Source organism: Gopherus flavomarginatus, chromosome 20 (genome assembly GCF_025201925.1).
Source record: "Gopherus flavomarginatus isolate rGopFla2 chromosome 20, rGopFla2.mat.asm, whole genome shotgun sequence".
Lineage (NCBI taxonomy): Eukaryota > Metazoa > Chordata > Testudines > Testudinidae > Gopherus > Gopherus flavomarginatus.
The window spans coordinates 20893159-20908841 of NC_066636.1; the positions used below are offsets into that span (position 1 = coordinate 20893159).

The following is a 15683-nucleotide window of genomic DNA, read 5'->3' on the forward strand; positions in this document are numbered from 1 at the left end:
AAGCGCATGCGCACTATTCCTCTCCCAACAGCGGCCGTTCCAATCGAGGGCCCACGCGCGGGGAGTCACCGCTCAACCGAGCTTTTGGTGAAGTGTGGGGGGCGGGTCCTACATGTGAGGTCCTGTATCCCTATTGGGTGCCGGGCGTTCGGCTCGGTCGGCGATTGGTGGACGCGGCGGCGGGCGGGGTAGGGTGTCACACGGCGCGCTGAAGCGGCGTTGTTCGGCGTGTGTCCAGAAGGTTCCGCGCCGGGTCCTCTGCTCCGCGCCGCCGCCAGGATGATGGGCCAACGCCCCGTGCTCGTGCTCAGTGAGTGTGAAGGGGGGGGCGCGCCCCAGATTGTGTCTCCCCGACACCAGGGTCTCTCGTAACCCCTCCCCCACCCTCGGGGCCTCCTGGAAACTCTCCCCTCCCCCATCGGGGTCGCCAATAACCCCCCCCCCGCACCGTCTCCCTGCGCCCCTCCCGTCAGGTTCTGCCCGTGCCCCTGCCTCTCCCCCTCCCCCTCCCCACGAGCCTCCCATAACCCTCCTCCCCGCCCCCCCCATTTCCCTCTTGTTCCTTCCCCCCCCCCCCCCATCGCCTCACATGTCAGTTCTCTGGCGCCTGTGCTGCCTCCTCGAGTTTCCTCTGATCTTCCCTCATATTGTCCCCCCCCCATTGGGGTCACTGCCTCTCACTGGGGTTTCTTCTCGCTTGGGTCTCCATTGTTCCTCCTGTAGTTTGGGTAACCTCCCACTTTTAGGTTATCCCTTGTCTATTCCCCCTTCTTGTTTTACAGCCTCTCTCTTCTCATGTGTGTCCCACTGGGTTGGTGGTGCTCTCCCCTTTTGGTCTCTCTTGTGTGAGGTACCTCATATGTTCCCCTCCCACCTTGGGGTCTCCCTACCCCTTTGTAGTTCTCTACATTGGCATTTCTTCCTGTTTGGGTTCCCATCTCACATTACTTACCCCCCCATTATTTGGGGATCCTCTTTTGTAGCCTGCTTGTATTGAGTTTATTTCTGTTTTTGGAGTCCCTCCCAATATTGAGGGTGGGAGTTTTCACTCCTTCCTTCCCGTTATTTCACTCAGGTATATCTCAATATGAAAAATCTCATAGAGCTGGAGGGGGCCTTGAAAGGTCATCGAGTCCAGCCCCCTGCCTTCACTGGCAGGACCAAGTACTGATTTACCCCAGATCCCTAAATGGCCCCCTCAAGGAATGAACTCACAACCCTGGGTTTAGTAGGCCATTGCTCAATCTACTGAGCTATCCATCCCACCTCCATTTTTGTTTTCTCCCCCTCTCCCCAAAAGGATCCCTTGCTTATCCAAGCTGGGCTTGCAATAAATAAATGACATCACATTTAATGCGGGTGGGGTTTCTTTGGGGCAGACCGTTGTGACAGGAGAAGATCGTCTAATATGGGTGTTAGTCTCGGTTATGAGTATAATCAATACACACTATTTTATGTATGGCAGGTAATGGGTCATTGAGGAGCAGTATGGAAACTTAACACTTATAATGTTGTTCTACCTATTATGGTGCTGTAGAAAAATTCCTTTAAATAATAATTTTTCAGAGTACCATAAAGTTACCATATAGCAATTTTATAGTAGATTCTCAGGAATATTGACTCGCTTGAATCTTCAGTACTATTGGCCCTCTTTTGGTGACAAGTCAAGACATCTTATATATTGCCTTATTTGAAAACATACTTTCTACTCATGAGACTTAATGAAGATGACCTTAGAAATCTTTAATGTTGCTATTTTTTAATATTCTTTTAAATTAAGAGGGGAAGTTGGCATAGTTTTATTCTGGTGGCTGTACCTCTTTCGTACTCTCATTTAAATGCATGGCTCCATAATTCGTGTGCATGAGTAAGATTGCATCGTTGCTATGTTGTCAGTATTGCCTCCTCAGCATTGGATTTCCCATTAAGAGCTCACAAGATCATTTATATTCATGCTGTTGCTATTTTTTGTTTCCTGCATGCCGTAGGTCAGAATTCAAAACGTGAGTCTGGAAGGAAGGTTCAGATTGGAAACATCAGTGCTGCTAAGGTACTGTTTTATGCTACCAAATATGTTCGCGAACTAGAAATCAAGCATAATGAGCTTGGAACATATTTTGCAGGTCCTTTGACTTTCTTATAGTCCACTTGTTGATATTTCTTTACAAATCTCAAATGAATAAATGCCATTCACTCCCTTGCTGTGCTAAAATAACGGGTACAATTGAATAGAACAACTTTTTATTCTAGTGATGTCAGTAATAAAAAAAGAAAGGGGGGCTGGGGTAGAAGAAAAATTAAGCTTTAATCCAGAATGCTGCATACATCTGAACTGTGACACCTTGTTTAGCAAGTAGTTTGGGGTGATGTCTGAGAAGATGATTACGTTAAAATATTGTGCCTGATATGTGAATAGAGGCAGCTGTTGTTTTAACCTTTAAGCCGTATTGTCATTCCTAATTAAATCTTGCTCTTGCTTCATCCAAGGAACTGTAAAATCATTGGGTCACTTATGTTAATTACAAGGTCTGCATTTTCTGTGTAGTTTGGAGGGATTATTCAAGCCCATTTAGAATTTTGAAGCACTGAATGTGTGTTAATGAAACCATGACTGCTGGACCCAAGGGATTGAAAGGAGATAGTTTAGAGTCAGAATGGGTAGCCTCATATTTTAGAGTACAAGACAAAAATTGAAACATTAGACAGTCTGAATCAGTTCAGTTCTTCAATGTTATTTACATGCAGTTCCAAAGTAGAAACCACACACCTAATCCTTATTGCAACATGCACAATGTGCCTAGGAATTCATAACCTCATGTGTGATATCTAGGTAATAATATATGGCTATTTAAGGCCTATCTATTTCTTTGTAAAGAGTTTTGTACTGGTAACTCGTATATAAAAGGCGCTCTGTACCATCAAACACTAGTCTATTGGTATATAGGTACCTCAGTACTGACTAATTGCATAAATGTATTGAAACATTTCATGGGGCTATGCACAAAGACGCAGCCTTCATAGCCAAGGGTCCACCTAGTTCATTATCTTACTCCTGACACTAGCTAATTCTGGATGTTTTGGCGGAAGGTGTCTACTTTTCACAAGGGACAGTTATGTATTAGTATATCTATGGGTAGTGCCTTCCTACCCTCAGGATTGCTTACATTTGTTCAGCAATTAATATCACAATATTAAATCATGCATGAGCAGGACAACAGTTTTGTCCAGCTCGCTAGCTGGCTTTAAACTAAAGTGTGTGCCCTCTCTATATATGCTTTCCTTACTACGTATATGTCAAATGTTTCCTAACTAGTACTATTATAGTTATATTAGAAATAGGAGTTTCAGACCTTTCCTGTTCATGTTTAACTCTTGATGCTGTCAGTTAGAATATACTGTCACTGAGTTTTAACACACAAAGTTCATGTTTAGTGGCGAAGAGGTCTGGTAATAAGAGGTTAATGAACTGAGGCAATACAGACTAGGATTGAATTTTTCTCTCACTCACACTCTAAATATTAACATCAGACACTTTTTGCTATAAAAACTGTAACATTCAGCTTAGTGGCTTATCACTTGATATTTTCTCTTCCCCTCCTCATGAGTTTTGCTTCAAAAAAAAAATAAAGGGCAGAACATACATTCGTTATGAACAACTCCTGCATCATCTTACTTTTCTTTCATTTTAGACCATTGCTGATGTTATCCGAACATGTTTGGGACCAAGAGCTATGATGAAGGTAAGAGCTTTTGTTGTAGTCTTTGCACTGGACTCTGCTTAGAAGTGCTATGTATCTTAAAGATCAATCTGTATACTGTTTCTCTTATCTAATTTAGATGCTTCTGGATCCAATGGGTGGAATTGTGATGACCAATGATGGCAATGCTATTCTTAGAGAAGTGAGTCTTCAGTTTTGATACCTTTTTCTTAAGCAGATACTCGGTGATTTCCACATTACGTTGCCAATGTACATTTGCAGTGATTTTGTCAACTCTAGAAAATAATCACATCTAGCCCTTATATAGTATTTAAAAACAGTATCCTCCCAACCCAGACAGAGGATGGACAATGAACTTGTTGAGTTCCTGTTGCTACTAATTTTCTCAATACAGAACCACTTGTAGCCTCATTCTTGGCACATAAATGTGTTTCAGGGTATATGCATATGTAACTTGTACAGATTTGCCTGTAGAGCTTGTTACCTTGCAACTGATAAATATTTAGTTGTCTTAAATTTAAAGCAAAATAAATGTTAACAGTCTGAAATTCAGATCCCATTACATCGTTCCTCTTTTACTGTGGTTGGCTGAGGGGGTAAGTTTCAGTAGAGTTAACAAATGAGAAATATTTATACAAAAATATGTTGGTGGCAAAAAACAAACCCCAGACCAAGCCCACAACTCTGTAAAATGTTTATACAGTAGATTGTGCTTAATAGCAACCCTGTTCATAAGAACTGTCCTGTAATATAAAAGTTTTACCTAAAACCAATATTGTCCAATTGAGTACAGTATTAATTGGTCTGAATATTTGCAATAGGCTTGACATTTATTGGTAACTTTTTTTTTGCCATGAGGGCCCCTGGCACCCTCACTCCATATGGAAAGTCTAGCTGCTGGCAGATTTGCAGGACTGCAGCCAGGGATAGAAGTGCTTGCATGTGCACAGCCTGGACTGTGGGCAGGTTAGCAGTGGAGAAGGGGCCTGCTGCCCAGAAGTCTGAGCTTTCAGTGGGGAATGAGAGCACTGGGGTCCTGTGGGGCCGAATGGTACCTCTCCCTGCTCTCTCCAGGCTGCATCCTGGAGTTACAACTGCTAATTTTGCAGTTAAATTCTCTTAAGTGCACATATGCCCCCAAGAGTAGAATTTGCCTCATTGTCTGAATTTTGTCTTTGTGTCATTATGACACTAATTTATGTAGTGCCAATAGTGGTAGGTGTTTTACTGACATGTTAGAGGCAAGGTCCCTGGCCTGCGACACTTACAATTTGTATAATTTCTATTAAATACGGATGACACCTCTGTTCTAATTGAAAAGGAAAGTGTGTATTGTAGGGTAAGTCAACTTACACAATTCTATTGATCTGTTTGCTTGGGATGAGTAAAATATCACTAGTTGATTTTCATTATCCTTGCTTAACACAAGTTTATTTTGCACTTGGGGTAATACATTTTCATAATGGTTTTGCAAGGCTGGTGTAACTTCCACATTAATTTATTGTTATGACTGTTTGTTGCATCTATCACTGGCTACTGGCTTTCACCAACTGAGGCCTTCAGAAAGAGAGAGAGACACCAACCATTGCTCTCTTTCCACGCAGATATTTTTTTTTAAATATCAAGAATATTCCTAGTGCCTAAAAATCTGCTGGAGATGTGGCATAAGTAACATTTTATCTTCTTCCTCAGTATTGGGAAGAAAATTCTTTGCCAAGCTGGGGTGAAACCCCTTTCTGGGCTCGCAACTGACTTCAGATTTTCCATTCCCACTAAATGTGAACAAGTACCTTGCATTCTAGACCAAGTGTTCTCATTTTGTTTTCTTCCCTGCAGATTCAGGTCCAGCACCCAGCTGCAAAATCCATGATAGAGATCAGCCGTACTCAGGATGAAGAGGTTGGAGATGGGACCACATCTGTAATTATCCTTGGTGAGGACATGCTTTAAATCAAGGAGGGATTGTAGCTAAAGTTTGTTGTGTTTTGGTTAATACATCTATGGCAAAGTGATATTCATTTTAACATTCGCATTGAAGCTCTTCTATTTGTGAGATATTGACAAATGCTGTCTCATTAATTATGAGCCACTTTCTCTAAAACTGGCTTCTGTCTTTGGCAAACAAAGTGGAAACTTTGGACAACTTGCCATGTGGATTGATGGATGGCTAAGGGCTAAGTATTTTGCTTTTGTGCACCAATTTTTTGTGATTTGGCACTGAGGAGTTACTATCCAAGGGGTACCTCCTTCTCTCTTCCTCCCCCCCCAGTATGCCTCCAAGAATTGCAGTCACTTAAAATTTTCTTTCCCCTTGTACGCTGGGTTTGTGAGAGTCTCCTGCTAAGGAACCCACATTTTCCATTTGCTGATAGAGATGCAGGGAGCATGCTCAGAGCACCCCTTAACAGTTTTATGCTAGGGAAAGCCTGAATATGATGGGTTTTTATCACCAAAATGAGCTAGGCCATTTGCATACAAGTAAAGGTATGTCTGCACAGGAAAAAAACAAACATGACAGTGAGTCTGAGCCCAGGTCAACTGAGTCGGGCTTGCGCTGCAGGGCTTTCACTGAAGGCTGGGCTCTGAGACCCTCCCACCAGGTTTCAGAGGCCGGGCTCCAGCCTGAGCCCAGATGTCTATACTGCTATTTTTCATCGCACAGCGCAAGCCCCTCAAGACTGAGTCAGTTGACCTGGGCTCTGAGACTCATTGCCACTGGTCTTCTTTAGCTGAAGGCAATTCCCTGCCTTCAAGAGCTTATATTTTAGTTTAAGCAAATGATCATGATTAAATATAGAAGATACGTGTTGGTGATTACAAGGCTCCTAAAATAGGTAGCACGTGCTTTAGGTGTCCCTTATTTGATGTGCCACCAGTTCCCACTAACTTGTCTTTGTTTTTTGTTTAGCTGGAGAGATGTTGGCTGTTGCCGAGCACTTCCTAGAACAGCAGATGCATCCAACTGTGATCATTGGTGCATATCGTAAAGCTCTGGATGATATGATCAGCAGTCTGAACAAAATCAGGTAAGCAGTGCTGGTTGGATTTGGAGTTATTTCTCTGTGCAATTCTGGGTAAAGATGAAACTCTGGTGATTCAGCCCAGCAAAGTATAACTCAAAGGGAGGTCTAGAAATCAGTTTGTATAGCCACACAAGTTAGCAAGTGTCAATGGTGATAAAGTAAACCTAGTTCTTATGGCTCTATTTGGGGGGGAGGATGTTATAGACGAGTATTTCTGTGTTTGTCTGTTAATTATCATAGTACATTGAATAGATATTTGAATGGCGATACCTCCGGGCTAGTGTCTCTGAGCAGACCCACAGTAATTTGATTATTGCTAAGCGTGTCTGATCTTTAACCATCTCTCAGTGTGGGGAAGATCACTCCCTATAGGGAATAGTCTTGCAACTTCAGAGAACTGGACTGGGTTATTTACTAAATCTTTTCCTTCTGTACTGTGAATAATACCCCGTGTGCTGTTTGTTCTTTGCTCTAGCACTCCAGTTGACGTGAACAACAGAGAGATGATGCTGAATATAATAAAGAGTGCTATAAACACCAAAGCGATAAGCCACTGGTCTGCCTTGGCCTGTAGCATTGCCCTTGATGCTGTCAAGACTGTGGAGTTTGAGGAAAATGGTAGAAAGGAAATTGACATCAAGAATTATGCAAAAGTAGAAAAGGTAAGTGTGCTTTTGACCCTCGCTTCTTTCTGTGTCTCTCTGCTAATGGCAGAGCAATTTTCTGATGCTACAATGTGTGCTCTGTGTGTGTACGGCATCTAGCATAACGGGGTCCCTTCCATTACTGGGGCTACTACACACTATAATAATGTAAATACTAAATTATGTTAATGTAGGACCTTGTGGGAAAGGCTTTGTGCTCTGCGGCTGCGAAGTCAACAGGAATTCAGTCCTTGGGAATCTATTCTACTTTGTGCATCTTCTTTGATGCTGCGGCACAGTGAAGGGAATGGGAGTTGGGGAAGGAATGAATTTCAAGGTTTTAGAAACCAGCTTTGCTAAATGGAAAAAAAGTAATATTGGTGGGAGAGGGGAGTATCTGATTTTTCAGACTTCCAGGAACGTATCACAAATAATGGAATGTAAGTAGAGCCTTCTGTGTCTTCTCAGGTACTAACAGTTTAGGCCAGCTTGCAGTAGTTCCCTTAGTATGGTCTACCATGGCCAGAACAAGTCAAGTAGTTAAGACAGAGTGCACATTCTGTTTTCAGTACTGAAACCAAGTACAGTTTTAAGCCCATTCATTTGATTTCAAAAGCACAGACACAGATTTTCATGGGATAGACTTCTGAGAGCTTTCCATTCTGCTCGTACACTTATGGGCTTGTGCTCTCATAAAGTAATTCTTAAATTCTGAAAATAAAGGCATTGGAACCAGTATTCAGCCTTGCAGAGTGGAGAACTGATCCTCTAGTGGCTAGAGAATTGGGGTGCCCGTGTTCTACTCCTGGGTGTGGCTTGGGGCAGGTCACATGACCACTTTGTGCCTCCGTTTACTGATCTGTATGATGGGGCTAACTACTTCAGAGGAGACTAGTGATGCTAATGTGTTTGAAAAGCACTATTGGAAAAGGAGAAGTCTTATTTTGGAATTCAGTTTTCAAAAGCGGATGTCTAAAATTAGGCATCCAAGTGTAGAAACTTAGCCTGTTGCACAGTGTAGTGGAAAAGGACAGCAATCAAAACTAGAAGCCACGCATTGGTTCCAAGAATGCTGTGGGATTGTAAAAGGGGTAATAAGCCAATGTGTCAAACAAAGTGTGCAAAAGGAATGGTGAAGAAATAGGGCTAAAACTTAAGGACAAGTGGGGCCAGCTTTACACCAATATTTAGGCTCCTGGGGGGGATTTATGAAAGCACCTGGATAGGTTCAGTGTCTGACTCCCGTAGAGAATCAGTGGGAGTCTGGTTCCCAATCTGTGTAGGCGCTTTTGTAAATTGTGGGAACCTATTATGTGTCTAAATACCTTTGGGAATCTCTCCTCAGCCTTCTAAAGGGCCTTACAATTTGTTGGAAGCAACTGATTCCTCCTTAAGTATAAACTGGTTTGTTTGCTGTAATTTTAAAAATAAATTCGTGCTAGAGATTACAATCTGCCAAATTTGTATCAGTTTCCCAGTCATCTGGAGAGTTACTTGTCTTCTCATTTTCTTCGATAACTCTCACCTACGACCTGCATGTGTCTGTCAGATTCCAGGTGGCATAATCGAAGAGTCTTGTGTCTTGCGTGGAATCATGGTAAACAAAGACGTAACTCACCCAAGGATGCGTCGCTATATCAAGAATCCACGCATTGTGCTTCTGGACTGTTCGCTGGAGTACAAGAAAGGAGAGAGCCAGGTAAGGCAGGTCTTGTGTAAAGATGTCTGCAGGTCTTTGTATGATGCTGGTGAAAAGAGCCAACAATGCCATAATGGGCAGGGCTTTTTGAATGTTCTCTTCTGCTTCTCCAGGGTTTCTTGCAGCTCAAGTCTTGCATAGAGCCAAGTATGAGTAAAATATACATAGAAACACATCTCCATCCTAATTAACAATGAAATACTCTGGTGCTACACTAATGGTAAGCCTTGGTGTAATGTCTTTCTCATCGGATCAACAGCTTTTCATTGGGTACTAATGATTCCTTTCACCTCTTCTCTGTTCAGTCTGTCTTAGCACCAGTTGAACGGACAAGAAAAATGGAGTATGATTGTTTTAAATAAGGGACATGCATTGTAGTTATGTTAAAACCCTGGAAAAGAGACTAAGACCCTTAAACCTCTTTCTATGCAGACTGATATTGAAATTACCCGTGAGGAAGACTTTGCACGCATCCTGCAAATGGAGGAAGAATACATTCAGCAGATCTGTGAGGACTTGATAAGGGTCAAACCGGATCTCATCATCACAGAGAAAGGAATCTCTGGTAATGTATATGATTTGCCTGGAGTGATGGACAAATATAACTGTAGTTGTGTTTCAGCATGATCCTTTAGTGTTAACAAGTGAGAGAGTGGTAACAAGTTCTGAATATTGCCTTTCAGAGAGAAAATATTAAAGCAGGCTCTTATATTTATGGAGTGCTAAAAACTCTCTCACTCTGTAGACAGCCAGGGTGGGTGGGTAAAAGATAAATCTCCAGCTTGTTAAGTTTTCTGGATGCGTAGCTTGCTTAGGGTAACTGCCACCCTCCCGCTGTACAGATGCTAATTGGGAAGCTTGCGATTCCACTGTTAGTCAGTCAGATGTTGATACTTATACAGACTGTGCATCCTACTGGATGATTTATTTTAAGCTGATACCTGACCCCTGTGATTCCAGTGACTTCTGTGGATGCTTAACTTTTCTCAGGGTTTGACCCATGGTTTGATAATGTATTTAACACTATTGAGAACAAGAACCTGGCAAAATATAGAGGAGCTGGGTCTGGAATGTCTAATACAGTTTTATCCAAGCAGCACTGGAACATTTTTCTTTGCTGTTGGTCTAGGAGAAGTGTTGAGCACCAGGTTCTTTTCTTTCCATAATCCTTGGTGTAGGTTTCCAGAGTGGTGATAAACCTTAAACCAAACCTGCGTATCATCAGCTGTAGAAACTGTCTGTGGCGACTCTTCCATGTAAAATAATTTCTGTGCAAACTTGGTTTCAGACTTGGCCCAGCACTACCTGATCAGAGCCAACATTACAGCCATCCGCAGAGTGAGGAAAACAGACAACAACAGAATCGCCAGGTGAACAGACCTTCGTTGTTGAGAGCCATGTTGTGCAGCCCTCACTCGCGTTGAGTAGTATTTATACACATGCATAGCACTGTTGATTTCAGCAGGACTTTCACTGTTACCTCAGTCCCTCCCCCTAACTCTCACTTATTCGCGTGTTGCACTTCAGCTTACAAACTATTTTGGACATTTAGGGCATGGACTGTCTGTGCTACACGTTTGTACTGCACCCAGCAGAGTGGGGCCCTGATCATATAGGGCCTCTCCACTCTACTGCAACCCAAACTACAGCGAAGGATTTCTGTTTTGTTCCTTTGTGGCAGGGCCTGTGGAGCTCGTATTGTGAGCCGCACAGACGAGCTGCGTGACGAGGACGTGGGGACTGGAGCCAGGCTTTTTGAAGTTAAGAAAATAGGAGATGAGTATTTCACCTTCATCACAGATTGCAAAGACCCTAAGGCCTGCACTATCATGCTGCGTGGAGCCAGCAAGGAAATCCTAGCAGTAAGTTGTGGCATGATAGTCCGTCTCTTGATGCCAGGAGGCGGAGTTCCTTGGAAAGAAGCTTACTAATTCATCATCATAGCATCTTTCTAATTGCCAGCAGCTTTCCATTGCCATGCAGAGCCATCTTGTGTGACAAGATTTACTGCTAGCAGATCTCTCTCAAATGTGAAATGGTTTGGAAAAATGGGAGAGTTGATGGTTTACAAGGAATTCCAGCCTTAAACACTGCATAGGAAAAGCGAAAATGTATATTTCCCAGTGTAAACAATTGACCAGTGGACATCTGTGTGGCCTTTAATAGCACTTCACCTATGACAGCTTCCTCTGCGTAGCACCTTATATCAAGGATGTTAAAACACCTTTCAAATATATCTTTTATGTTAAAATCGTTTCATAGCGTTTAAGGCCAGAAGGGACCATTTAGATCATCTAGTCTCACTTTCTGTGTATCACAGGTCATTGAATTTCACCCTGTATTGAGCCCAAAAACTTAGACTAAAGCATTTCAGTGCTCAGGAGGCAAAAATGATGTGTGGCATAAGGAGAGAACAAGTTGCCAGAAATGCCCAAGGGCACTGCAATGGCAGCGAATTGCATAGGTGAAGTATGCCCAGGTGAACCCAACACTCCCCGTGCTGCAGAGGAAGGAACCCTCCCACCCCCCCAAGGTGCATTCCTGCCAGTCTGATCGGAGTGAAAATTCCTTCTTGATCCCATATCTGGCAGAGAGAAGTAAAATGAGGCACATAATGGTCACCTGACTTGTCTAAGACATACGGAACTAACTTGGTGGCTCCTAGATTTGGGAGTAGAACACAGATCTGCTGGTGCCTAATCTCTTGCTTAAACCTGCAAGCCTTGCTGCCTCAGATGAGAACTTGAAGCAGTATTGAGTGTTCCTGTAAACAGGAGCCATGTCATATTGGTGCAGTTTTTAATATTGGCCTTATTCTATGGGCCAGACTGTGCTCTGTAGCCTCTGGCATGCTGCTGTTGTGCTTTAAATAAGCAAACCTGCAAAACTATCATATCTTTGTCTTTTTCTTTTTTCGCAGGAGGTGGAACGCAACCTCCAGGATGCCATGCAGGTGTGTCGTAATGTCCTAGTAGATCCTCAGCTGGTGCCAGGAGGGGGCGCTACAGAGATGGCTGTTTCTCACGCTTTGACAGAAAAGTCTAAAGTCATGACAGGAGTGGAGCAGTGGCCCTACCGTGCAGTCGCCCAGGCTCTGGAAGTCATTCCAAGAACACTGATTCAGAACTGTGGAGCCAGTACCATCCGCGTGCTAACCTCACTAAGGGTAAGGGTAAGGGTGTAGTCCATGGGATTCTAGCTGGCAGGAAAAACTACTCCAAAGAGCTAGTTACTATCAGCCTCTCTCTTTTTTTCAGCTCTAAAATATATTTTCATCTTGGAAACCCTAGCTAGTTGGGCGAGTAGAAATAGCATGAAAGATTGTTTGGTAATGGTAGCATGTCAGATTGTTGGGGACCTAGATTTCAGCTTTGTAACAGTTTTTTACAAAACCTAATACATACAGACACAATCTCCAAGTTTTGTTTGTTAAATCAATGGAAAATTATTTTGCATTTCTCTGCAATGTTTGTACCCAGATATTGCAGCTTTGGCTAGTGCATGAGAACCTGAAAGTGAAACTGACGAGTCTGAACTGAGTGAATATGCCAAAATTAAGCAAATGACATAGAAGATTTAGAAATAAATGTTCAGTTTTATTTACACTTAGTTTCAGATCTTACTAACAAAGCTGGTGAGTTAATTTGTCTTCGGTTGATGACTCTAAATCTGGTTAGTGTTTAGTGCAGTTTCAGTGCTGTTCTCCATATAAATAAAACGGCTGTCCCTTTAAAACTTACACATGTTTAAAATTGTAATGGTTCCTTGCTATCTGCATAGAAAACTGACGGAATCTGTGTTTCAGTTTTCCTTCAGAAAGGTGGGTTGGTCTGAGACTTTATTACCAATTTATTACAGGCAAAACACACTCAGGAAGGCAGTCAGACTTGGGGAGTAAATGGCGAGACTGGAGCCTTAGTGGACATGAAGGATCTGGGGATCTGGGAGCCTTTAGCTGTCAAATTACAGACCTACAAGACAGCTGTGGAGGTAAGGAAGCAACTGATGAGTTTGAGTGTCTAGAGCAGGAAATGGTGTGCGGGAAGGGAAGAAATTGCCACTATGTCTCCATACCTATAAGGTTGGTAGATATTGTGGCCCGTGCTATCTGTGGCTGGATGTTGCCACAGTCTGAGAAATCCAGGTCAAAGAACATACCTCTGGGATCCAGTTGGTAGGACGGTGTGTCCTGCATCGTGGTTAACCAATTGGTTTGATCAAACGACTCTTTCCTCTCTCTCCCACAGATTAAGATTTGAACATTCAGTAGACTGGTGGTGTGGTAGGTTAAACCAGTTACTCTATCCCTTCCTGCACATCACCAGAAAACTTTAAACATTTTTCCTATCAGCTTTATCTCCCAGCCAGGTTTCTGTATCTAAATGCCTTCCACCTAGTTACTCTAGGATTCTGTATTTTCAGTACTTCCCACCATGTCGTGTTGCTGTTTGCTGTTAAAGCAGCTACCATGTTCTACCACAGAGGTGGCTGCATTGCGGTAAGGTGTGAAGTACTTTGGGACTCAACAGGATTGAAGTGTGTGTGCTTGGGTTAACTGTTGTTCTCCTGTGATATAAATGGACAAACTACCAAGAACTGAAAGCAAAGGCTGCTGATCAGATTTAAAAGCAGGCATTGCAGTAATTCAGAGCAGCATTCAGTGGGGTCTCCCCTGGATTGAGCACAAGTTTTTTTTTTACACCACTGCAAATTGGTTTAAGAATCAAATTAGTTAAATTGGTGGGAATACAGTGCGTGCAAGCCCTCAGCGAAAGCTGGCTACCTCAGCAAGGTGCACGAGCTGCAGCACATCCTCTTCCTGACCCAGCCCTGGGATTTTTCTCCCCAGACTGCCGTCCTTCTTCTCCGTATCGATGACATCGTTTCGGGGCATAAGAAAAAGGGTGGTGATCAAAGCAAATCGACTGGAGCTCCAGATGCAGCCCAGGAGTAAGAGGAGATTTGAGGAACCATGCGCCTTGAACTACAGTATGGAAACAGCCTAACAAAATTACCACTGCATCTCCTGGGCCTGGGCCTGGACGCAGTCTGAGTATTGAGTATTAGTTTGTCTGAAGTCAGTGGGTGGGAGGGAAGGTCCATGACTGTGGGGAACGGGCTGCTGTCACGTGTGCGTTCCTGTCCTGTTTAGAGACACTGACACTTAAATTAAGTATATACTGTAACTTCTGCTGTTTGCTTCAACAATAAAATGTGTCGCTCCTGTTTGGTCCCTTGTATCCATATCTAACGTGACTCGCTAGCCTGGAGCTGTGAGGCGGGGTGTTTGGTTAGCCATTTCCAGAGTGGGGACAACCAGTCTCCGGCAGGCCTCTTTGAGAAATCCAGCATCTCATCCCTTAGCATGCAATCCTACCCTAATGTGCTGGTCCACTGGACTATCCCACTGTGCTGTTTCTTAAGAATTTCCTTTACTATCAACCATGATTGAAACCATGCCAGTGCTGTCCTAATAAATCCCCTATGGGGAGTGGAGGAAAAGCAAAACGTAGGCTTTGGGGGATCCCTTAGGTTTGGGGGCTCTAACACCTATTGTGTCCTCCCCCGACCACCCCAAAAGGGGTCTGAAAGAGACACTATTATATATGGTCGTTACGAGCAGCACTGAGGACATTGTGTCTATTTCAGAACCACCAATGACCATGGCTCCTGTGTTGGCAATTCAGAGCTGGCCAGGCAGACAGAAATCTGCACCTTCCAGGAGCTGAGGTTCATCAAGGGAGGGCAGGAACCTTGAGTTGCTCTTGCCATTCTCAGTTGGTTCCATCTCCCAGACTGTCAGTTCCCCCTCTCTCATCTGAGGGGTAGACCTTCTGTTATTTGGTGGGCACTGGCCACTAATCTAAGTAGGCTGGCATCTTTCACTGGCACAAAATAAAATTTAAAATTTTAAGATTAGGATTTGGATGCCCACTGTCTTTTGATTTAATTGGGAACTGGGTTTCTAACTCATGAACCTGGAAATCTCAACCCACATTTATCTTCTCTTTCCCCCACCCCCACAAAAAAAAGTCTGTTAAAATGGAGTTAGGGCTGAGGAAAAGTATCGGGGTAAAGAACCTCACAAGGATGTCACAATTAGCCCAGAGCCAAGTATTCTAAACCTAGGAAATTGAAGATGGTTAAACTTAAATTTAAACTTTTTATGGTAAAGACGCTTAACTTTAACTCTGCCCTGCAGTGACTAGTCAAGACTGTTCCTTCAGGGTGTCATTATAGGGCAGTGTTACGATCGTTTAACTGAATATTTTGATACCTTGAACGTATTTACGTTCATCCTCCTTTGGCTCCCATGGCTTAAGTAACTTCACGGTGCAGATCCAAAAGGAGGTAAGGAAGAATTCTGCCCCATCAGCTTCCACTAACCTATCACTTCATTCCCTGAGACATTGAGTTTGAGTGGTGCCCTGAGCTGCACATGTTTGAACTAGGAGATCATTCTGCCCATTGACTCTGCATGTGAGCACCAAAGCTTGGCTACTGAAATAGGGCTGGGGCTAGCTGGTAGATTGCCTTGTCTGAATGCTGGAGGAGGGGCTGTTCAAGGTTTGGGAACCCCTTTCTCCCACTTGTGCTA

The 15683-nt window shown here is 43.3% G+C and overlaps 1 protein-coding gene across 1 annotated transcript; it reads left to right on the forward strand.

The window, feature by feature from the left end:
- Positions 1 to 178: 178 nt before the first annotated feature.
- Positions 179 to 14311, forward strand: CCT3 (chaperonin containing TCP1 subunit 3). The gene is made up of 14 exons (XM_050930672.1): positions 179 to 310; positions 1989 to 2050; positions 3690 to 3740; positions 3838 to 3900; positions 5556 to 5652; positions 6628 to 6745; positions 7218 to 7404; positions 8936 to 9085; positions 9518 to 9650; positions 10374 to 10455; positions 10767 to 10947; positions 12006 to 12251; positions 12944 to 13075; positions 13935 to 14311. The coding sequence occupies exons 1-14, from the start codon at positions 280 to 282 to the stop codon at positions 14037 to 14039; spliced, it is 1638 nt and encodes a 545-aa protein (XP_050786629.1). The 5' UTR covers positions 179 to 279; the 3' UTR covers positions 14040 to 14311.
- Positions 14312 to 15683: the final 1372 nt, after the last annotated feature.